At 44.3% G+C, this 25,264-nt stretch overlaps 1 protein-coding gene across 5 annotated transcripts in view; it reads right to left on the bottom strand.

Annotated features, from left to right (window-relative positions):
• Positions 1-25,264, bottom strand: part of NKTR (natural killer cell triggering receptor) — a 364,002-nt gene that overhangs the window by 207,262 nt on the left and 131,476 nt on the right. For all 5 annotated transcript variants that reach the window (XM_030197676.1, XM_030197654.1, XM_030197662.1 and 2 more), the window contains 3 exons: positions 17,502-17,531; positions 7,205-7,350; positions 5,940-6,147 (listed from right to left, as the gene is read on the bottom strand). In XM_030197676.1, the coding sequence (XP_030053536.1) occupies positions 5,940-6,147; positions 7,205-7,350; positions 17,502-17,531 (384 nt within the window). The remainder of the gene's footprint in view (positions 1-5,939; positions 6,148-7,204; positions 7,351-17,501; positions 17,532-25,264) is intronic.

Here is a 25,264-nt window from a genome sequence, read left to right on the forward strand (position 1 = left end):
ACCCGGGGGGGGGGGGGGGGTGTTTCCGGAGCACTTCCCGACACTTGAAAGACTTTTCCGAAGAAAAAACACGTCAAAATAAATTTGGACGCACGAGGTCGACTTTCCGGGGCTCGACACGGCGAAAACACGACCGTACCGAGTGCGGACAAAAGAAGACTGGCCGGCTCGAGCCGGTTTCGGGCGGGAAGACGGCCGCGCATGCGCGGTGCGCGCGGGCGCGCGAGGACTAGCAAAGGACTTTGCTAGAGAAGTTTCCGATTGGAGGGGCTGCCGTGGATGTCACCCATCAGTGAGAACAAGCAGCCTGCTTGTCCTCGGAGAAACAGTGTTTCCCTATTACAAATCTGAGATACATCCAAATCATCAGAAGTATCTCAATGTGGGTGATGCATCCTTTTATCTGTGATACACTGTAGAAAAATGCAATTGCAGAAAAATCAAATGACTTGATTTTGGAAAAATTAACTCAGCTGGAGCACCCTGCGGCCTAATGGGCCAACACTAAAAAGAATTGTGGTGCGCCCCTTAATGAAAAAGAGCTCCCTTGACCAGGATAAGCTCAAAAACTACCAACCACTCTCTCCATTCCTTTCTTGGCAACTTATAGAACAGACATCTGCATTCAACTCAATGACTGGCTAACTGAAAGTAACTGGCTAGACCCATCTGTGTTGAATTATATACTTACAAAGCTGGCAGAAACAAGTATCAGTGGAACAGTATTGACATAGTTCAAATCCTACTTGTCACACAGACAACTATCAGTTCTGTTCAACAACAGCACATCTTTACCTCGGGCACTGAACTATAGGGTGCCAGAGGGATCCATAATGTCTCCCATTTTATTTAATATTTACCTCAAGCCCCTGCTTCGTTCGATGGATACAAAATTCTATATTTATGTTGATGATGTGTAACTACTCAAACCCACTGAACAAGATCTACCCACAGCCTCAAGTGCAACGACTGCCTGTCTAACTGCAACTCAGGAATGGACACACAACAAAACTCTGTCTGAATCCAATCAAAACAGAGATTCTTTAAGAACTAAACACAAGTGGACAAATACCTTACTTCAAAATATATTCTGGGAAGTATGAACTCCCCCTAAAATCACAGGTCAGGAATCTTGAGATACAGCTAGACTCATCACTCACTCTGATCCTGCAAATTCAAACAACCTTTAAAAATTATCAACTGCAGAAGCTATGAAATCTCTCTCCATATATTGGAAAGAAGAGTCCAACCACAGTGGTCCATGCCATGATAACATCATGACTAGACTACTGTAATGCCCTGTACACTGGTCAAAGCAAAAACGTTTGTATCAGCTCTAATTCTGAATGCTGCAGCATGACTGATAGATGGCTGCAAGTGGCATGACCACATCACACCTTTCCTGCAAAAACTACACTGGCTATCAGTACCTTACAGAGCTAAATTTAAAACTCTCTGTTTGATTTTCAAGGTCCAAAATGGGCCAGAGTACTTAAAGAATAAGTTAGCCCTTACACACCTTTGAGACCTCTAAGGCCCTCTCTCACGGAGAATCAATATCTGTACCCTCATCAAAAGAAATTGTACAATGTGATACTCATCAGCGATCCTTCTCAGGAGTGCCCCCACGCTCTGGGATTTACTCCCAGAGGGGCTATATCTAGCTTAAGACTACTTCTACTTCAGGAAGCAAGTGAAAGCCTGGCTCTTCTCCCAAGTCTTTAATACATCATGTGGCTGACTGTACACCACTCGGCACCTGGACTAGCTTGCTATACACACTGTAACATACCAGTTCCTTATATCTTGTTTAACTGTACAAAGAACTTGCCTTGAATTTATCAGCCCATCTATTTATCCTAACTGACTCTGTACTACTGTTGCGTTCTCGAGGGCCTTGGCATTCTGTCAGGTCCTCGAGGCAGGACTGGAGTTCGTGAGCCCTTGGGCCATTGCCGAGGAGCGGCAGCGGCAGGCAAGACCACCTCGAGACTGGAAACACAGAAGAGCAGTACTGGAACTCTGGACTGGAGTAGTACAAGGTAGGCAACTAGAACAGATGAGAGAGGAACAGCTTCACCTGCACCTAGCCACCGTTCCTCCGGAGTTGAGCTCCGAAGTGCAGGCGGCCGGCAGGACTTGCAGGATAAGGCAGGAACTGAAGATCCAGAGGACCCCTCCTGGGTCTGGGATACACGAGGGCGACAGGGCACGGAACTAGACTCAGACAGTGTGCTGCTGCACAACCACCAGCAAGACCCAGAAGACAGACCAAGGCGTACAGAAGCTTAGCAGGAGCAAGGACTAGGGCAGCATACACACAAGGCAGAACAGGGATCCGGGAATACCCACAGGGTAAACCCTCTAGCTAGGTGGAGACAGGATACAGGAATAATCACCCAGGAAAACACACTAGCCAGACAGATACAGGATTCAGGATATACACTCAGGATATACAAGCAGGGTAGGCACACAGGCTAGGCAAGGCAGGGTTCAGGGTAAAGAGAGCAAACCAGGAAGAACAGGCCAAAGGTCTGAAGCCACAGCCGTTCCACATACTGACTGGGGAACCCACAAAGGCTGAGGCTTCGCATACAGAGAACAAACCCGGACAAAGGCTTCATCCCAACCCAGGGTAAGCCAGGAACAGAGGCTTCACCCCAACACAGGATAAGCCTGGAGCAGAGGCTTCACCCCAAACACAGGGTAAGCCAGGAACAGAGGCTTCACCCCAAACACAGGGTAAGCCAGGAAGGACCCACAGTCCACAGACAGAGGCTTCACCCCAACTCAGGGTAAGCCAGGAAGGACCGCAGTCCACAGACAGACAGTGGCAGGGAAGACCCCCCACGGAAGGACAACAGAGACACAGACACAGAAAGAAGCTGGGCTGGAACCCAGAGAGAGGCTAAGCAGTAGTGCAGCAGACACTTACTAACCTGACCTGGCCTAAGAGCATAACACTTATGCAAAGGCCCTGATTGCAAGCACAGCACTTCCTTATGAAGGCTCTCACTGATGAGTCACCAGCAGCAGGACAGAAGCAGGAAGTACACTGACCCCAAAGAGAGGCTTGACACACATAGGAAGTGAGCCCACAGGAAAGACAAGCAGGAGCCATCTTGGAAGCTGGCACAGAGCCGGTGGCAGCCATCTTAGATGCTGGCTCCCCAGAGAGGCATAGCCTAGTGAGGTCTAGTGAAGCAATCAGGTTCTTGCTGGAAGCAGCCAGCACACCAGGACAGAGACAAGACTAACACAAACACAGACAGAAGCCAGCAGTGCTGCTGACCCCCAGAAAGAAGGTAAGGCTGAGGGTGGTCACGGCCACAGACGTGACAACTACCTATCTTGTTCCCATCTATATACCTGCACTTAGCCCCTTGGCTACATGGTAAGCTGTACTATAGAAAATCAATATCTGTTATTTGAATGGTCTAATGTGCACTTATTAATGGGCTGTACGTTAATCGCAGTTAACACTAATTAACACTCTTACTAACTGCGATTAAAATTTAATAGCAATTAATAATCTTCTCCCTCCCTTCTTCATCTCTTCTGCTACCCACATGGTCTGCCATCTCTCCCTCACCTCCTGGACAGCCAGCGGCTCTCCCATCTGCATTTCCAACCTGGTTTACCTTTTGCAGGTTTTACAATATTCGATCCTGCATCAGAGGCAGCCGTCCTGAAAAGCAGCCTGCACCAGGCCTTCCCTCTGACCTGCCCTCTTCTGATGCAACTTCCTGTTTGGGACAGGTTGGGCCAGAGGGAAAAGCCCAGTGCAGGTGCAGTAGCTTCTCAAGACGGCTGCCGCAGGACCAAAGACTTTGTGAAACTTGCAAAAGGTAAACTGGGTGGGAAGGAGAGAAGAGATGCCGGACAGTGTGGGCAGCAGAACAGGGTGGCAGAGCAGGAAAGGATATGGAGAGAGAACTGTAAGAAGGGCTACAGGAGAGGTAGGGGGCAACAGGGAGAGATGCTGAACTGAGAGGGAGAGAAAGATGAAAGGAGAACAGATAGGAAGAGATGTTGGGCTCCGAGAGAGGGAGAGAGAGAACTGACCTGGGATGGAGGGAAGGAAGAAAAAGAAGTGTTGGGCTTGGGGGAGGGGGGGAATAAGGAGAGAAACTGAATTGAGGAAGGGAGGGAGAGGGAGAGATGTTGGGCTCAGAGAGGGCAAGAGAGCTAATTGACCTAGGGTGGAGAAAAGGAGAAAAAGAGAGAGGTGTTGGACTCGGGGGGGGACAGAGAGATAATGGACCTGGGAGTAGAGGGGCAGAAGTGAGAGAGAGTTGGACCTAGAGGCAGAAGAAATGATGATGTTAGGCCTTTAATTAGTGGTAAAGCTCAGTGTTTCCATGTCAGTCCTGGAGTACATCCTTGCATGTCAGGTTTTCAAGATACCCACAATGAATATGCATGAAGTTGATTTGCATACACTGCCTTGCTTTGGCATCCCCAACCGCAAACGTATATCTATTGGGGGAGGGGGGAGGAAATGTGTATCCCTCTCCAGTCCATCCCTGCGCCACCTTCACCTCCAGTACCCTCTCCCACAGACTGGCTTCAATTGCAAGATTAAAATGTTTAATCATGCGATTGACCGCAATTACAATTATTTAATTGAAATGTATCCCTACTTATAATGCAATGTCGGCATAATACTACTGAATCATCTAATATCTGTTATTTGAATTTCAGTGCCATGTGTATATTTATGATACTGTCTCATGGTAGTCCTATTATTAGGTTTTAATTTGCTCTTCTCAAGTTTACCTCAATTATATTTTTGTTTTCATTTGGTTATTTTTTTTACTAACATTATGCTGTTAACAAAACTGTAAATTTTATGTTAAACTGTACCTGCTCTACATTGCCTACGGTGAATCTCTTCATAAAAGTGGAGGAGTGCCCAAGTGGTTAGAGCACCAGCCTTACAATCCAGGGGTGGCCAGTTCAAATCCCACTGCGGCTCCTTGTGATCTTGGGCAAGTTACTTTACCCTCCATTGCCTCAGGTACAAACTTAGATTGTGAGCCCTCCTGGGACAGAGAAATACCCAGTGTACCTGAATGTGACTCACCTTGAGCTACTACTGAAAAAGGTGTGAGCAAAATCTAAATAAATAAATCAATCACAATAAATAAAATAGAAAAAGTAATAGAACTTAAAATCTGGCCAAAAAACCTGACTAGGGTTTTTTTTTTACATTTGTACCCCGCGCTTTCCCACTCATGGCAGGCTCAATGCGGCTTACATGGGGCAATGGAGGGTTAAGTGACTTGCCCAGAGTCACAAGGAGCTGCCTGTGCCGGGAATCAAACTCAGTTCCTCAGTTCCCCAGGACCAAAGTCCACCACCCTAACCACTAGGCCACTCCTCCACTAAAGGGAAATACCTGAAAGCCTACATGACAGTGTTATTTTTTTTAAGTTGGAAAAATCTCAAGAGTGCAGCACAGATGGAACTTAATGGCTCAGTGGAAAAGAAGAAACTGAAGGAAGTCTCATGTGACAGCAACAAAAAAAAGAGATGACAAAGGCGCAGAAAGGATTCTTGAAAGCTTCCAGACTAATCTAAGTTGGGAAGCTTTCTCCATGCCAGGCTCTGTCAGATGACACCATCTATTTTTGACTATCCTGTCTTTGAAAAAATATTCTACATTCACTGGAGGCTGTTAATGTAACACAATCTCATGAATAATTGTGAATATTATGATTATCAGACTCTTCAATTGGCTCTTGAGGACCAGAATCAGTGGCCTAGTTATGCCACCTGTAGAAGGAGAGCACATTTGGCGGCAAATGAGGAGAGGGGTAGACTGAGTGGATAAGGGCAAAAGAAGAAACAGACCTGTCATGAATTAAACACAAAACAGCTCAAATATTTTAAACTTTTTTAACCTGTAGTATTTATGAAGGTATATATAAACTTACCTATGACTTGGATCCCTTTTGTTGACTAGTTCTTCACTCTCTCTCTCCTCCTTCCTTTTCTTTTTTACATGTTTCACTTTAGTTCTTCTTTTACGCTTTTTCCTTCTGCTTTTCTCATTTTGCAACTCATTCTCAGACAGCAAGGATTCAGAAGATGAAGACTGCAACAAGTGCACTGCATTTGAAGAAACTTTATGTTTCTCCAAAACTTTAAACAAACGAACAAAAAAAGGAATACTATATTTGTGCTGTATCTGGCCTTGAATGGGTATCATCAATATATTAACTTATCAATAGGTAGTGAAGCTGTACATTATGAAGTCTCTTCTTTAAGAAAAACAGCCAATACTGGAAAAATATATTGTGCATGCAAATAAAAGCAATCAATATGAGAGTGATTTGGGGTATAAGCACCTAACTGAACTATAGCGATAAGCAAGGGATTATCTTCTAAGCATGAACTTCTGTTAAATAGTCTGTTCATGGTTTGAACTGTGATGGTAGGAAATGGCAAAAAATTGAAGAATAAGTCATCCATTTAAAAGCTGACTACACAAATGCTACCCATTAAGTTTTGGGGTCAATGTGGTTGGAAAGCAGCTGGATGTGCAATAACTGGAAAACCCCCTTGCAATCACTGAAGAGAGGACAGAAACTGTTACTCTGTGGTTCATACTGGGTATAGTGCTACACTGTTACACACCACTGAGCAGCAAGTTAATTTCAGATAACTTCTGAGTATGTTAAGACTGGTGTGCTTCTAAACTTATGAAAGAACAGGTAAACACGAGATGTCATATAGAGGCAAAAGATGACATGGACTCATCTCACTGTTTCTACAATCTTCTCATCCTTCTTCCATCCCAATTACAGATTACTAATTTTCTGTACAGAGCCCCTACTGCACTTTTGTATATTATAATCACATTTTACAATTACTGGAACTAATACTCTTATTCTTGGATGTGAACTGTGTCAAATCTGGTAAGTTTCATAAACAAACACTGGTATGCAAAAATACCAAATTTAAGTGCTTTGTTAGTTTCTATATGAAACTTCTACTTGCTGTAGACAGCCTTGAGTGATTTTCTTCAAAAAAGGCAATAACTACCTCCTAATAAATAAAATTGTTGATATGAGAAAAATTACTTTTCCTAAAAAAAATGCAGCTCTGATATGCAGAGACTTGTTGGTCTATGCAAGTATGGATTGTACTTTCTTTTGGTTAAAGAGGCTGTCCAACAGAAAGCTTATTAGGGTCTTACCATCTTTTGCTGACTTTGAGACCAGTACTCCCGTATCAATAACTCGCACATCAGCATATGGCCTGCTTACAGCATCTGTTTTCAGATTTTCTATTTGTTCTATCACTTCAAAGCCAGAAATAACCAGCCCAAAGACAACGTGCACTCTGCAAATACAGAAGTATATTCAATTGGTCTTTAGAAAAGATTCCCTTATAATTTCTCACACCTTTTCTATGATTATTTCCCCACTCTATTGAAACAAGGTCTCACAAAAAAACTAAACAAAATAAAAATTATTTATAGCACTTCCACACTATATAACACACACTCACATCATATTCTTTAAATTACCTTTAATCTATAAAAGTTTACATTTCTGTATGGAGATGACAGGGATAGGAAGCACTACAACAGATAAAGAAACCAACTGAAAGCAGTCAGGGGAGCAGAGAAGAGAGCAACAGCTACAGTTCAAGACAAGAGGGAAAACTAGCATGAGAATATGTAAAGAGAAAACAAAGAGGAAAACAGAATTTAAAACATTTTCCAGGTTGCTTTCTCAGTTTTCAAAGAAATCACCCAAATAGGGTACCAAATACCTGGATGGGTATGAGAACAAATACAAATAATGTAAGCCAGGGCTTGACAAATCTCAGGCGGGGGGGGGGGGGGAATTCTTTAAGTAGGTGCTTTCTTTTAGGCACCCTGATGCTGCGCAGTAAAAGCCTATTCTGTAACATTATCTGGATGCCCAGATTCGATTACAGAACACTAAATTAACCAAGCATTGGCTGCCTAAAATTTAGATACCTGCAGTTATACCAGCCATAGACATGATATAACTGGGAATGCCTAAATGCAGCAGCCGCATGATAACATACATTATTCTATAAGTTATGTGCGTTAAGTGGCAGCACTGCCCATGCCCCCACCCTTGTGAATGCCCTCTTGCAATTTTGTGCTATGCCACTTACATAAACTTTTACAGAATAGCGCTGTGCAGTCACTTAAGAACGAACATGTACACTTAGCTGTGAAAGTGCTGGTATTCTGTACATTTACATGTCCAAGTTGTGCATAAATGCAGGTATTCAGTTACAGAACTGCCCTTTCAGGTCACTCTAGTGCCTAGAAACTTCCCCAGAGCCTAGGATTTGAATGCCTTTTGCTGCTACCTCTGTTATTAACAGAACAAGGGCTTCATTTTCTCTGCATCACACAGCTCTCTGTTGTGAGCTTGAATGCAGGAACCTCCATGCTGATCTAGGGTCTTTAAGTCTTGTGAGACCAGGGTAGTGTTTCCTCCACCACAATGCTCAAACTTGCAGAGCTGTGTAGTAACAGAGAAAGAAGCAGCTATTCCAGTGGCAGAAACAGCCTAGCAGAAAATGAGGATCAACTCAGGCACCGGCAGTGAATATTAGGGGATAATTTGGGGCAAGCACTGGCAGACTGCTGGAATTAAGTGGCCCTGGCCGAAATTCAGCCAGAGCCTCAGCTGACTATCGAGTCAGGGCCTATATACATTTTGTTAAGGTATGAGTCCGCGGCACGGTTAGAGGGGTTCTAAGCAGCAGCACTGCTGGGGCCCAGAAAAGGTGGAATGTGATTACTCTCTCCTCCCTTATTCCGGGCTCCTCTTGGCTCTCTGACATTGCCTTCCTGTACTTCTGAACCCTCCCCCCCCCTTCTCCCATCAACTCTTCCTGTGCTTCTGAACCCTCTCCCCCCACGAACCCCATTCTCTCTCTCTTTCTCTCAAATCTTTTGCTCCTGAACCCCCTCCCCCCCCCCCCCCACGGTACACATTCTGCGTGCTCTTTTTCCTTATACCTGCTCCTCTTGGTCCTCCGACTTGTCTTCTGCGCTGCAGCACTAAAGGCATGCTGCATCTTTCAGCTGCACAAAGCCTCTCTCTGTAGCGTCCCACTGGGAAACAGGAACAGGGAGTTCTGTCAGAGAAGGCAGGACACTACAGAGGCTTCAGGCGGTTGAAAGAAGCAGCATGCCTCCAGTACTGAAGCGCTAATGACAAGTCAGAGGGCCAAGCGCAAAAGACAAGTCAGAGGGCCAAGAGGAGCATGTATAAGGAAAGAGAGAACGCAGAATCCACACCACGGGGGGGGGGGGGGGGGTGAAGGTTCAGGAGAAAGAGAGAGAATGGGGACTGCAGGGGGGAGGATCCGTCGGGGTGAGGGTTCAGAAGCACAGGAAGAGCTGTTGGAAGAAAGAGGGAGAATGGGGACTGCAGGGGGAGGGAGGAGGGAAGGAGGGTTCAGAAGTACAGGAAACGTTGCTGTGAAAAAGGAGAGAGAATGGGGATCATAAGTACATAAGTAATGCCATACTGGGAAAAGACCAAGGGTCCATCGAGCCCAGCATCTTGTCCACGACAGCGGCCAATCCAGGCAAAGGGCACCTGGCAAGCTTCCGAAACGTACAAACATTCTATACATGTTATTCCTGGGATTTTGGATTTTTCCAAGTCCGTTTAGTAGCGGTTTATGGACTTGTCCTTTAGGAAACCGCCCAACCCCTTTTTAAACTCTGCTAAGCTAACCGCCTTCACCACATTTTCCGGCAATGAATTCCAGAGTTTAATTACACGTTGGGTGAAGAAACATTTTCTCCGATTTGTTTTAAATTTACTACACTGTAGTTTCATCGCATGCCCCCTAGTCCTAGTATTTTTGGAAAGCGTGAACAGACGCTTCACATCCACCTGTTCCACTCCACTCAATATTTTATATACCTCTATCATGTCTCCCCTCAGCCGTCTCTTCTCCAAGCTGAATAGCCCTAGCCTCCTTAGTCTTTCTTCATAGGGAAGTCGTCCCATCCCTGCTATCATTTTAGTCGCCCTTCGCTGCACCTTTTCCAATTCTACTATATCTTTCTTGAGATGCGGCGACCAGAATTGAACACAATACTCAAGGTGCGGTCGCACCATGGAGCGATACAATGGCATTATAACATCCTCACACCTGTTTTCCATACCTTTCCTAATAATACCCAACATTCTATTCGCTTTCCTAGCCGCAGCAGCACACTGAGCAGAAGGTTTCAGTGTGTTATCGACGACGACACCCAGATCCCTTTCTTGGTCCGTAACTCCTAACGTGGAACCTTGCATGACGTAGCTATAATTCGGGTTCTTTTTTCCCCACATGCATCACGTTGCACTTGCTCACATTAAACGTCATCTGCCATCTAGCCGCCCAGTCTCCCAGTCTCGTAAGGTCCTCTTGTAATTTTTCACAATCCTGTCGCGAGTTAACGACTTTGAATAACTTTGTGTCATCAGCAAATTTAATTACCTCGCTAGTTACTCCCATCTCTAAAACATTTATAAATATATTAAAAAGCAGCAGTCCTAGCACAGACCCCTGAGGAACCCCACTAACTACCCTTCTCCCATTGTGAATACTGCCCATTTAACCCCACTCTCTGTTTCCTATCCTTCAACCAGTTTTTAATCCACAATAGGACATTTCCTCCTATCCCATGACCCTCCAATTTCCTCTGTAGCCTTTCAAGAGGTACCTTGTCAAACGCCTTTTGAAAATCCAGATACACAATATCAACCGGCTCCCCTTTGTCCACATGTTTGTTTATTCCTTCAATTGAAGTAAATTGGTCAGGCAAGATTTCCCCACACAAAAGCTGTGCTGACTCGGTCTCAGTAATCCATGTCCTCGGATGTGCTCTGTAATTTTGTTTTTAATAGCAGCCTCTACCATTTTCCCTGGCACCGACGTCAGACTCACCGGTCTATAATTTCCCGGATCTCCCCTGGAGCCTTTTTAAAAAATGGGCGTTACATTGGCCACCCTCCAATCTTCCGGTACCACGCTCGATTTTAAGGATAAGTTGCATATCACTAGCAGTAGCTCCGCAAGCTCATTTTTCAGTTCTATCAGTACTCTAGGATGAATACCATCCGGGCCAGGAGATTTGCTACTCTTCAGTTTGTCGAACTGCCCCATTACGTCCTCCAGGTTTACCGTGAAGTCAGTAAGTTTCTCCGACTCGTCCGCTTGAAATACCATTTCCGACACCGGTATCCCACCCAAATCTTCCTCGGTGAAGACCGAAGCAAAGAATTCATTCAGTCTCTCCGCTATGTCTTTCTTGATCGCCCCTTTTACCCCTCGGTCATCCAGCGGCCCAACCGATTCTTTTGCCGGCTTCCTGCTTTTAATATACCTAAAAAATTTTTTGCTATGTTTTTTTGCCTCTAATGCTATCTTTTTTTCGTAATCCCTCTTGGCCTTCTTTATCTGCGCCTTGCATTTGCTTTGACACTCCTTATGCTGTTTCTTGTTATTTTCAGACGGTTCCTTCTTCCATTTTCTGAAGGCGTTTCTTTTAGCCCTAATAGCTTCCTTCACCTCACTTTTCAACCAGGCCGGCTGTCTTTTGGAGTTCCGTCTTTCTTTTCTAATTCGCGGAATATGTATGGCCTGGGCCTCCAGGATGGTATTTTTGAACAGCGTCCACGCCTGTTGTACAATTTTTACTCTCTCAGTTGCCCCCCTAAGTTTTTTTTTTACCGTTCTTCTCATTTTATCATAGTCTCCTTTTTTAAAGTTAAACGCTAACGTATTTGACTTTGTGTACAGTTACTTCAAGGTCGATATCAAAACTGATCATATTATGGTCACTGTTATCAAGCGGCCCCAGTACCATAACATCCCTCACCAGATCATGCGCTCCACTAAGGACCAAGTCTAGAATTTTTCCTTCTCTCGTCGGCTCCTGCACCAGTTGCTCCATAAAACTGTCCTTGATTTCATCAAGGAATTGTATCTCTGTAGCGTGTCCCGATGTTACATTTACCCAGTCTATATTTGGATAATTGAAGTCACCCATTATTATCACATTGCCCATTTTGTTCGCGTCTCTGATTTCTTTTATCATTTCTGTGTCTACCTGCTCATCCTGGCGAGGCGGACGGTAGTACACTCCTATCACCGTTTTTTTCCCTTTTATACATGGAATTTCAACCCACAATGATTCAAAGGTGTGATTTGTGTCCTGCTGAATTTGTAATCTATCTGAGTCAAGGCTCTCATTAATATACAATGCAACCCCTCCACCAGTCCGATCCACCCTATCACTACGATATACTTTGTACCCCGGTATGACAGTGTCCCACTGGTTATTCTCCTTCCACCAGGTCTCAGTAATGCCTATTATATCCAATTTTTCGTTTAGTGCAATATATTCCAACTCTCCCATCTTATTTCTTAGACTCCTAGCATTTGCATATAGACATTTCAGAGTATGTTTGTTGTTCTTATTTGCATGATGCTTAGTACCTGACACTATTGATTTGACATCTTTTGTCTGATCTTTAGTTGTATTTAAGAGCACCTGGTCTACCACGGTCTGTTGTGCAACCTCACTATCCAGAAACCCTATCTTCCCTGTTTGCGAGGTATCTTTGCAAGATACCTTTTCCCGAACCATGCACTTTTGAGCGACTGTCGGCCTTCCCCCCATTTCTAGTTTAAAAGCTGCTCTATCTCCTTTTTAAATGCCGACGCCAGCAGCCTGGTCCCACCCTGATTAAGGTGGAGCCCATCCTTTCGGAATAGGCTCCCCCTTCCCCAGAATGTTGCCCAGTTCCTAACAAATCTAAAACCCTCCTCCCTGCACCATCGTCTCATCCACGCATTGAGACTCTGCACGTGGAACAGGTAGCATTTCAGAAAATGCTACCCTAGAGTATCTGGATTTGAGCTTTCTACCTAAGAGCCTAAATTTGGCTTCCAGAACCTCTCTCCCACATTTTCCTATGTCATTGGTACCCACATGTACCAAGACAGCGGACTCCTCCCCAGCACTATGTAAAATCATGTCTAGGTGACGCGTGAGGTCCGCCACCTTCGCACCAGGCAGGCAAGTCACCAGGCGATCCTCATGTCCACCAGCCACCCAGCTATCTATATGCCTAATGATCGAATCACCAACTACAACAGATGTCCTAACCTTTCCCTCCCGAGCAGCACTTGGAGACATATCCTCGGTGCGAGAGGATAGTACATCCCCTGGTGGGCAGGTCCTGGCTACAGGAGTACTTCCTACTTCACCAGGGTGATGCTCTCCTTCTAGGAGACCTCCCTCCTCCAAGGTAGCACAAGGGCTACTAGACTGGAGGGGGATGGGTTCAGAAGCACAGGAAGATTTGCTGGGAGAGAGAGAGAAAGATATGTTTGAGAACATAGTAACACATAACATAGTAAATGACAGATAAACATAGTAAATGACGACAGATAAAGACCTGTACGGTCCATCCAGTCTGCCCAACAAGATAAACTCATTTTACTTGGTATGTGATACTTTATATGTATACCAGAGTTTGATTTGTCCTTGCCTTTCTCAGGGCACAGACCGTAGAAGTCTGCCCAGTACTGTTCTTGTACTAAGTTCTGAAGCTAACGTTGAAGCCCCTTAAAATTTACACTCCAGCCCATCCCTATCTATTCAGTCACGATCAGGGCGTAGATCGTAGAAGTCTGCCCAGCTCCCGTTTTGATTCCCAATTACCGGCATGGGTTGGAAAGATGCTGGAAATAGGTGAAGGAAACAAGGGACATGGTGACTGTGGAGTGGAGGGAAGAGATGGTGCCCATGGAGGGAAAGGAAAAGGAAGGGGAGAGAAGAGAAGAGACGGTGCCCATGGAGGGAAAGGGAAGGTGAGGGGAGAAAAGAGATGAGAAGAGAGACAGGAGGAGACGGTGGCAAGGGAAGGGAAGGGAGGAGATGGTGCCCATGAATGGAACGGAAGAGATGGAAACTAGACAGAATTGAAAAGGAGGAAAAAATGGATGAAAATTGAATATGAAAAATGGACTTAAGGCAGGATGAGAAAGAGGAGAAAGAAAGAAATAGTGAATACTAGACAGGAGACCCTGGAAGCAGAGTTCAGAGCACAGGGAAGCAGAACCAGAGACAGGGAACAAGATGATTGGAAAGATAAAATCATCAGACAACAGTAAGAAATGATTTTATTTTTAGTTTAGTAATTGAAATATATCAGTTTTGAGAATTTACATCTGCACTGTACAGGAGGAAATGTGAGGGGGCCGCTCTAAGCATGACTAAGAATTTTAATCACAATTAATTGTGCGGTTAAATCTTTCACTTGATGGACAGCCCTAGTCTCTATTTCTGCAGCTGAGCTAGTACAACCATCAGACATTGGGTAAAAACCCTGGGGACCGAGGAGAGGCTACAGGAAAGTACCTTGTATTGGTAACTGCTGGTTTACAGAATGAAACAAAGATATTTCCTACAGCTGAAATGAAGTGGAATGTGTGTGTATATATCTTTGTGGATGGTGAGTAGAGTTTTCATTCTGAACTTTTCTTAGCAAAAAGATAAGTTGAGGTCCCTGGGGAATATGATGGGATGTAGCCCTCTGGTTTTTTGGTGAATAAGAAAATACCTGGAATAAAACCCTCAATTCTCTTTGTCGAACAGAAAGGTTATAAGGCAACAGCTTTCAAGAGAAGCCAAACTCTTTTGTGAAGCACATGGGCCATGATTTGAGACCAGATAAAAGATCAGAGTCGATAACCAAATTTTGCAATGCTGACAGGAATCTACTGCTATCTTCTACCATTCTTGCAGAAAGAACTACACCTGATCACCTAAAGACAGGCAGGATGAGTATGGGTGAAAGGAATTGCTAATGTTCAGACAACAAAGTCAAAAGAAAAAGGTTGATTTTGATTACACAATGGCAGCCTGCTCTGACTGCCTTCTCTCTCTCTTTCTGCAAGGCACTGTTGGGTCTGTTGTGGTAGCCTAGAAATGGTATGAAAGTTGTTTTCCTTTCTACTATTGTAGAAATTTATGTAGACTCTGGAATTACATCAAATACTACAAAATACTACAGTGGTCCTTGACAGTATTCATCTCTTTAACCCTATCATCAACGAACATATGCATAGCGCAAGGGGCTCATCTGCCGATTTAGTATGTACATCTTCATGTAACCCAAGGACACAAAGCTATGCAAAATCATCTAGCAGCAATGGCAGAAGCTGAAAGAAGACATCAGAAGCTGGACAGATGATAGGTTCCATGTTCATCTGCCTCAAAAAGAATAGCTGCTATCTCAAATTGTGCTGGGGGGGAAACAGATTGGAAGAAAACCCTTGTAGTTCTTGAAAGGGTATGCATATATTGCACGGTATAAAACTGATGAGCCATAATGCTCTGGGAAAGCCGTTTCACCCCAGTGACATTTGATGACAACCATAACCACTTATGTGCCTCACTACATTCTGCCTGTTAATGGAAAACGTGAACCCAGGCAAAAAACTCACTCACATGAATCTTTGCAACTACTCCAGAGCAAGTGTAAAAATATATGCAAGTCTGCCACTATTAGATACCCATGTCAGTGGCAATCTGAAACAAAAGTTTGTGTCAAAAGGTTTGAGAAGCACTGCTTATCTACTACGGCTTAACCCATAGTGTGCTGTCATTTATCTTTGAGAGCTGTATTTAGCCTATAGTAGCCTTTTTTAAATAAAGCCAACCGCCATGAATGCTAAAGAAATGCTAAAGAAATGCTAGATATTTAGCACTATGGGATCCAACTTCTTACTCATATATTCTTTCAAACAACAGCTTGAACGTCACACATTCCCTCTTCTTCATAAGTACATAAGTACATAAGTAGTGCCATACTGGGAAAGACCAAAGGTCCATCTAGCCCAGCATCCTGTCACCGACAGTGGCCAATCCAGGTCAAGGGCACCTGGCACGCTCCCCATATTAACACAACTGCATTCATTTCTTAGGGTGCCTCAGTAGCGTCTACTGCCAACACTATATTAATATGGCAGTATCAATGACGCAAACTTCGTCATCGGTACACCCTAGTATACTATATGTAAACTTTTCTTTTCTTTCTTATATCTAATAATGAAACTTGAGATAATTTTATATACCGTTCTGCATTTGTATGACAGTGGGACTGTTGAAGATTTGATTTTTTGATATAGCCATTGAATAGATATTTAGCACTGGCACCACTTTCCACCTGGTGCTGAATATTTGGTTTCAGTGCTGATCAGTTTTGCTGTCTGGTTAGTGGTGATATTCAGACTGCTAACTGGAGAGACTTTTTGCTGTCCTAACTTTATCCAGTTAGCGGTCTGAGTATAGCCACTAACCACAGAACCTCTGGCTCCACCAAGGCACTGTCTGCACAGTGCCAAGGTAGTCAGAGGCGAAACTATCCGATTAGTGTGGCTGAATATCCCTGAAACTTATGTAGCTCACAGCACCTGCTAACCAGGTAATTGCCTTTGAACAGTAGCCTGATAGTATTTTACATGTTCAGAGGGAGCACATACAATTTTCTGCTATATCACCTGGTCACTATTTCTGCCAACAAACACTGTTCATGAATAACATTCCATTTGTGAATATATTTAAACATTTTACTCATTATAATGTCGTGCATCTTGTGCTTCTTAAACAAAAAGGACAAGAAAACAATAAAAAAAGGTCTTTTCTACTTGGTATATAAAAGATGTCCTTTCTTATCTTTGATATATAGCCAAACTTTACGAATATACACAAGACATCCCAGAGACCAGTGAATTTGCCAAAAGATATGTTTATATTCTACAAAGATGGTCACGTACCTAAGACTATTTATCTGATTTACAATTCATATGCGATATTACTGCTCTTTTCTTTATGAATGCAATATTTTTATTAATTCGTGCCATTTTCCTTTTTCCTCTTTCTCTGAGCTTTCTCTCTCCTTTTCTAATTTTTAGTTTGAATGTGTCAACTTTCCTATCAATTACAATGGTGTTCCTTTCTAGTGATTTTATGAATTTTGTTATTGTAAACTGCTTCAACCAAACTCAGATAAAGTGGTATATCAAATTTATGAACAAACACAATTCAGTAATGTCATATTTAAAGGGTCAAAAGCCACATTCCTCTGCATCTCACTGTGTTACACCAATACACAGTTACAAATAAATACATGAATTTATAAATAACTGAGGAATTATTAATCTTTCAGTTGGTTTATAATTCAGATCTTAGCAACTGTCATCTTTATCAATTCTGTTTCTAAATAAAACTACTTCATCACTTAATATTTTGAGCAAGAAGCATATGCAACTTCAGTTTACTGATCTAATCACTGAATAAGTACAAGGCTATGCTCGTCACAATTTTCCATGACAGTTATCCAAATGTAAAAAGAAAACCACAGAATAGGAAAAAGTCTATAACAATTATCAATAAAAAAAAATTAAGAGGGAATTCTTACCCATCCAGATGAGGAGCAGGTTTTGTAGTTCTGTTCATCAATCACAGACATCAGCACAATAATAAAATCAAGGATTCAGATGAAATGGAGACACGGTCAGACATGAATTAAAGAAGAAAAATGCAGAAAAAAAAGATAAGCAAAGAAAAACATTTTTTAAAAATCCACTTAATATACTATCGATAGAAATCTAATGAAGATGCATTAGAAGCACATTTAACACATTACTGAAAAGACATTTTAAACAATCATTTACAGAAATTGTTACTAGTAATCATGAAGTAAAAATCACTGAAAATGATCACGGTTAACGTGACTCCACTATACTGTTATAACAGCACTATAAGACAATGGCACTAAAATAATTTAAGAGCAGCAGTGAAATACTACACGAAACTGATGACAAACTTTGGAACATTTTCTTGAGGTAGGTTTTTGCCTCTTATGCTCCTGTTATGAAGCAATTTAACACTGCTAACACAAATATCAAAAGAACCTGGGTCAATAACAAGTTTAGGATACTGCTGTTAACTTCCTAACAGCAACGGCAAGTGAGGACAGAGTTTGTTGTACAGCAATAACCAATCTTGATTTATGAACAGCTAGTTTATCTCTTGTTTAAATCCAATTTTGTCCTCAAAATGAAATGAACAAGAAAGATGTTGGGAGAGCTCTTCAAAACTGTAAAAGCTGTTCTAGCTAGATCTATTCAGTGCTTTTTTTGTAGGAAAAAAGGTACCAGTAATCATAAAGGGCCAACCTTAAGGGCAGGGTCATTATGGCTCCACCCCCACAGTAGCCACACCTATTTTACCAGCAATGGAACATATAAAAGGCATCATTGAAAATAGTACACAAGTCCCTAGGTCCAACAAAAGAAACCCTAAGAGGGACCGTAAACTAATAAAATACAAAAATTCCAGCTGAAACCCCCAAAACCAGACTCTGGCATGCAGGATAACACCAGAAAAACAAATAATTTCCCCTTGTACTGCTATAAAGATAGACTATGTAAATTTCAAAAACCAGCATTCTATTCACTACATTACAAATTAACTACAAATTAAAAAAAAAATTAACACAGCTACCATACTACTTTATCTTAAGCTAAAAATAACATCATTTTCTACCTCTCTCCCCTTGCTCCCTCCCCCCCCCCCCCCAATCCGGCATCTCTCCCCCTTGTCCCCCTCTCCCCATTTGATATCTCTCCCCCTTGCCCCCTTCTCTCCCCATCCGGCATCTCTCCCCCTTGCCTCCTCTCTCCCCATCCAGTATCTCTCCCCCTTGCCTCCTCTCTCCCCATCCGGTACCTCTCCCCCTTGCCTCCTCTCTCCCCATACGGTATCTCTCTCCCTTGCCCCCTCTCTCCCCATCCGGCATCTCTTCCCCCTTTCCCCCCTTCGGCATCTCTTCCCCCTTCCCCCCTCCAGCATCTATCCCCCCTTTCCCCATCTGGCATCTCTCACCTTACCCACTCTTTCCCCATCCGGTAATTCTCCCCTTGCCCCCTCTCCGGCAGTTCTTCCCTCGAATGTCCCGCAAAATCTCATGAAGCGGGACCATCATTACCTATCTAGGAGGAGACTCGTAGACCAGGACCTCGAACATCTTAGACCTGTGCTCACCCTCCACTTCCAAAGGAATTGGAATGGCATTTGCCATTTCTTTAATAAAAGATGTGAAGGAAAGGCTCTCAGGTGGAGACTTTCTTCTTTCTTGTGGTGGGGAGGGATCAGACAGTTTGCCATAAGACTCCTCCTCCGAGAAGTACCATGGATCCACTTCCGACTCCCATGGGCACTCCTCATCAGTGTCAGCCAGGAACTCCTCATGGGAGGGCTGAGACCGAGTCTGCCTCATCAAAGAGGAACCATGTCCTTGAAAGAAGCATCAAGGTGTTGGCTCCAGGCTCAAGTCCAGCGAAGCTTACGCCACCGATGTCAAGGAGGTGCCAACACACGCAGCAATTGACACCAAGATCACAAGAAACACCAGCATCGAAGACTGATGGCCATGCAGGACAGCAGCAAGAGGAATGGCAGGCGCAAGCACCTCAGATGCTGAAGCACTCTGTTGTATAAACCCCTACAAAAGCTCAGGGAGCAAGGCCCAGAGGCACTCATCGAGGGCCAACATCGGGGAAAAGCTGGGGCGTCTATGTAGAAGCATGCTGCTGAACATGTGGGGTAGAAGCATGTCTGGTCCTGGCTGCCTGGAGAATTATGTATCAGCGCTCCTCAGTGCTAAGGACGACATCAAGTCCTCACGTCATGTTGGGGTCAGGTCAAGCAGCCAGAGTCAAGGCAGGGGGAGACGCACCCAATGTATGGTCACTCCCAGTGTCTAAGGGTCTTGCAGCCATATGGACTGATGTCGAGGTTTCGAACTAGGATCCAAAAAGTTTCTCTTTTTGAGCGTCTATGGCTGTGTTCTTTTCTTCATATGAAGATACAAAAGACAGTTAGAAGGGATATGCTGAGGCCCCAAACACTGGAGACACCAAGGATGAGTCTTTGCTAAAGAACATCTTATTGCACCAGGTACAGCATTGAAAGCCACTAGGAACCTTCGATGATATGGAAGGAAAACCAGCTGTGGCTAAATCAAAAGATTTGATAATGCCGAAAAAGATGCAAAGCACCAGAGAAAAATGAATGGAAGAACCCAACTGAAGCTCAAGCCTAAATGTGGCCTACTGAGAATGGTAAAAATAAAGGAAACCTAAAAAAGGGGAAAATAAACTTAAAATGTAAGGAAGAATACCCCAAAGTACAGAATAAAAGTAAAAGTAAAAGAAAAATTGGAAAGGCACAAAAAGCAGATGTCATAGAAAACGGAACCGGCAGAGAGAAAAATGCATCCACTCCTCACTGCGGAAAAACAGAAGTGGTGGTCCCACACTCTCGTGGCGGGCAAGAAGGAACTCACGCTCCAAAGAGCTCTGTAAAAGCTTGTCACAAGCTCTGGAATGGGAAACGTGGATCGCGCTACCAACCTGTGAGAATCATAGGCCTGCTTGTCCTCACAGAAAATATTTGAATATTAAGGGGCCCTTTTACTAAAGCTTAACACGTGCTAAATGCCAAGAAGCCCATAGGTATAAAATGAGCTTCTCAGCATTTAGCACACGCTAAGTTTTAGTAAAAGACTCACTAAGCTCTGTATGATTCTTTCGAGAGTCAGACACGCTTTTGTCCATTGACATCAGTTCCACAAAAAATTTGAGACCGATGTTTATAGAAACTTGAAAAGATTTTTTTAAATGAGCTAATATTATTTGTAATGATTTATAAAATGAAAAAAAAAGCAGCCTAAGGTAGAGAGACTCTGAAGGCTTTTTGTTGATCACAAATTTTTAAAATACAGTTCACAGCAGTTAGCTGATGGCTAGATTAGACCCAGATTTAAAGAACCAAGCCATATCTACAAACTGGCACTGAATATCCGGGTCATCAGCAGTGCCTGAAAGTTATGCGGATAAGGCTGATATTTAGTGCTATATCTGCATAGATAAATGGACAAAGTTAGTACTGCCTTCTATGCAGTCCTACATACCTGGCTGGTGCCGAATTATAAAATCCTATAAATAAATCCAAATCTACAAATGCTCAACAAAACCAGTCTATTTTAGATTTGCATAACCTGTTAACAGGGAGAAGAGTCCAACAGGGACATTGTTCACCATAGTCTCTTCTAAACTAAGATTCAAAATGGATACATTTTTACAGCCTAATCTACAGATGAGGTAATGAATCCATTCTATTCAGGGATAACAAAATACAAAGATCAGGGGTTAGACAGAATACAGATAGCTAATCCCAGGACCATAAATAAGTCACTTTTGTGCCTGATAAAGATAAGAAACCATTCTTCAACAGACAGCTTATCTTTAGCTAGTGCCTGGACAATCAATCCACAATGCTTGGTCCCTTCCTGAGGTAAAGGGTGAGAAGAAAAAAGTCAGTCTAAGCATTTTTCTACTGTTAAGATAGGAGCATTTTCTTTAAATATTCTAGAATAAAAATTAAACTATTCATTCACCAAATCCACACTGGCTATATGGACACAGCCACTGAATATTGCCAATGCCCACATAACTTCCCAGCTCTGCCCCAGAGCGCCCCATCAGCTCCCAGCCTACTCAATGTGGTTTAAGTGTCTGCAAAAGCCACACTTAATACTGATCCCAAAGAAAGTTCATTTAAAATGAAGTGATCAAATACTTTATTCCACTAGCGAACTACTCAGAGCACGTATTTTAAAGGCATTTTGTTTTAAGTACATAAGTACATAAGTAGTGCCATACTGGGAAAGACCAAAGGTCCATCTAGCCCAGCATCCTGTCACCGACAGTGGCCAATCCAGGTCAAGGGCACCTGGCACGCTCCCCAAACGTAAAAACATTCCAGACAAGTTATACCTAAAAATGCGGAATTTTTCCAAGTCCATTTAATAGCGGTCTATGGACTTGTCCTTTAGGAATCTATCTAACCCCTTTTTAAACTCCGTCAAGCTAACCGCCCGTACCACGTTCTCCGGCAACGAATTCCAGAGTCTAATTACACGTTGGGTGAAGAAAAATTTTCTCCGATTCGTTTTAAATTTACCACACTGTAGCTTCAACTCATGCCCTCTAGTCCTAGTATTTTTGGATAGCGTGAACAGTCGCTTCACATCCACCCGATCCATTCCACTCATTATTTTATACACTTCTATCATATCTCCCCTCAGCCGTCTCTTCTCCAAGCTGAAAAGCCCTAGCCTTCTCAGCCTCTCTTCGTAGGAAAGTCGTCCCATCCCCACTATCATTTTTGTCGCCCTTCGCTGTACCTTTTCCAATTCTACTATATCTTTTTTGAGATACGGAGACCAGTACTGAACACAATACTCCAGGTGCGGTCGCACCATGGAGCGATACAACGGCATTATAACATCCGCACACCTGGACTCCATACCCTTCCTAATAACACCCAACATTCTAAGAAGAAGGTGTATCATATTTTCCTAGTTTGTAATGCTCCACCATTTGTACTGAATCCCCTTACTTTGAGAACTTGAGCCTTATCTAATACTAGTAAAAAAGGCCCGTTTCTCACACAAATGAAATGGGCGCAAGGTTATAATATAATGGCGATTATGTTTTTAAGGGACCCGTTAGGAGAAATGTTCTGTCATGATAAGTAACATAGTAACATAGTAGATGGCGGCAGAAAAAAGACCTGCATGGTCCATCCAGTCTGCCCAACAAGACAACTCATGTGTGCTACTTTTTGTGTATACCCTACTTTGATTTGTACCTGTGCTCTTCAGGGCACAGACCGTATAAAGTCTGCCCAGCACTATCCCCGCCTCCCACCACCGGCTCTGGCACAGACCGTATAAGTCTGCCCAGCACTATCCCCGCCTCCCACCACCGGCTCTGGCACAGACCATATAAGTCTGCCCAGCACCATCCCCGCCTCCCAACCACCAGCCCCGGCACAGACCGTATAAGTCTGCCCAGCACTGCTTTGTAGCGCTATAGAAATGCTAAATAGTAGTAGTATCCCTGCCTCCCACCACCGGCTCTGGCAAAGACTGTATAAGTCTGCCCAGCACTATCCCCACCTCCCAACCACTATCCCTGCCTCCCACCACCAGCTCTGGCACAGACCGTATAAGTCTGCCCAGCATTATCCCTGCTTCCCAACCTCCAATCCCGCCTTCCACCACCAGCTCTGGCACAGACCGTATAAGTCTGCCCAGCACTATCCCTGCCTCCCACCACCGGCTCTGTAATATTATTATTTATTATTATTATTATTATTTATTGCACTTGTATCCCACATTTTCCCACCTATTTGCAGGCTCAATGTGGCTTACAAAGACCTGATATGGCATAGCCATAGGGTAAAGAGTACAGTCCGTGTTACAAAAAATCAAGTAAAACTAGAGTTTTTGGCCAAGCAGTTATATAATTGGGAAGGGTGTATAATAAGTAATATGCTCCAGGGGTATGAGATACGGATTGTTTTATCTATGTTTTTTTTTGGTTTTAATCTTTCTTTTTTTGTGATTTTTATAGTATTTTTTAAAAGATAAAGAGTATGCAGACTCCATCCATGTCCAGCATTTCTCCTCTCTTCCCTCCCCTCCATCCATGTGCATCTCCTTCCTAACTTCCCTCCCCTCCATCCATCCATGTCCAGCAAATTTCCTCTCCCCTGCCCCCATTCATCCATCTAAGTCCAGCAATTCTCCTCTCTCCCCTGCCCTTCACTCCATCCATCCATGTCCAGCGATCTCTTCTCTCCCCTGCCCTCCCCTCCTCTCCAGCGATCTCTTCTCCCCCTGCCCTCCTCTCCAATTCCAGCCATCTCTTCTCTCCCCCTGCCCTCCCATCCAATTCCAGCCATCTCTTCTCTCCCCCTGCCCTCCCATCCATGTCCAGCAATTCTCCATGCCCTCCCTCAGCTCCCTGACAGCCCTCCTCTCCGTTCCTTCCCCCCCCCCCCCCCCATTTAACCCTTTTACTTTCAGGTGCAGTGATGGCAGTGAAGAGGACAACACAGCTTCTCCCTTCCCTCACACAGTGTCCCCGCCCTCGCGGAAACAGGAAATGCATCATCGCAGAAAGCGGGAGACTGCGTGAGGGAAGGGAGAAGCTGGAGGCGAGCCCGCTGTGTGTCCTCTTCACTGCCGTTGCTGCACCTGAAAGTAAAAGGGTTAAACATGTGCAAGGGGGGGAGGAACAGAGAGGAGGGCTTTCGATCGGGGAGAGGAGGGACCGTCCGAAAGCTGCCTGGCTGCAGTGCTGCTGCGCCATGCAGCCCTGCATTTGGGGGGCAGCAGCCAGGGGAAAGTCACAGTAAGCCTCCCCAAGCCTCTTATATGGGGCGCCTATGACTGTTCTCCCATCCATGTCCATCAATTCTCCTCTGCCCTGCCTTTTCTCCTTCCCTCCCTCCCCTCGATGTCCCGCGATTCTCTCCTCCTGACATTCATCTTGCCTCCAGCGTTCCTTTCCCCCTCATTGTTCCACCCTCTGACGTCATTAAGTTTTGACGCGAGGGCGGGACAACGAGTGGGCATGGATGTTACGAACCCAGGCATCCAGACGTAGAATGTTGGAGGTGCAAATTATTATATAGAATAATTTGTACCTCAACGTTCTATGGCTGGCTGGCTGGGTTCGTAACATCCTGATGTCAGCAAGCCTCCAGCGTTCCCTTCCCTCTCACTGTCTCGCCCTTGTGTAAAGAGGATATGACATCAGAGGAGGGCGGAACAGTGAGAGGGAAGGGAACGCTGGAGGCGAGCTGTCAGGATGTTGCGAACGGATGGGAGGGCAGGGCAGGGAATAGGACAATTGCTGGACATGGAGGGGAGGACAGAATTGAGGGAAAGCAAGGGCAGGGCAGAGGAGAATCAATGGATATGGATGGGAGGAGAGGAGAGAATTGCAGGACACAGATGGGAGGGCAGGGCAGACGACAATCGCAGAGGACAGAATCGCGGGACATCAAGGTGAGGGAAAGGCAGGGAAGAGGAGAATCGATGGACACGGGTGGGATGGGAGGAGAGGAGAGAATTTCGGGACACGAATGGGAGGGCAGGGCAGAGGAGAATTGCTGGACATAGAGGGGATGGGAGGCAAGGGGAGAATCGTGGGACACAGAAGGGAGGGCAGGGCAGAGGAGAATCACTGGACATGGAGGGGAGGCCAGAATCGTGGGACACCAAGTCAGGCACACAAAAGGGTGACTCCCAAGCCCAGGGTC

Source organism: Microcaecilia unicolor, chromosome 1 (assembly GCF_901765095.1).
Source record: "Microcaecilia unicolor chromosome 1, aMicUni1.1, whole genome shotgun sequence".
NCBI classification, from domain to species: domain Eukaryota; kingdom Metazoa; phylum Chordata; class Amphibia; order Gymnophiona; family Siphonopidae; genus Microcaecilia; species Microcaecilia unicolor.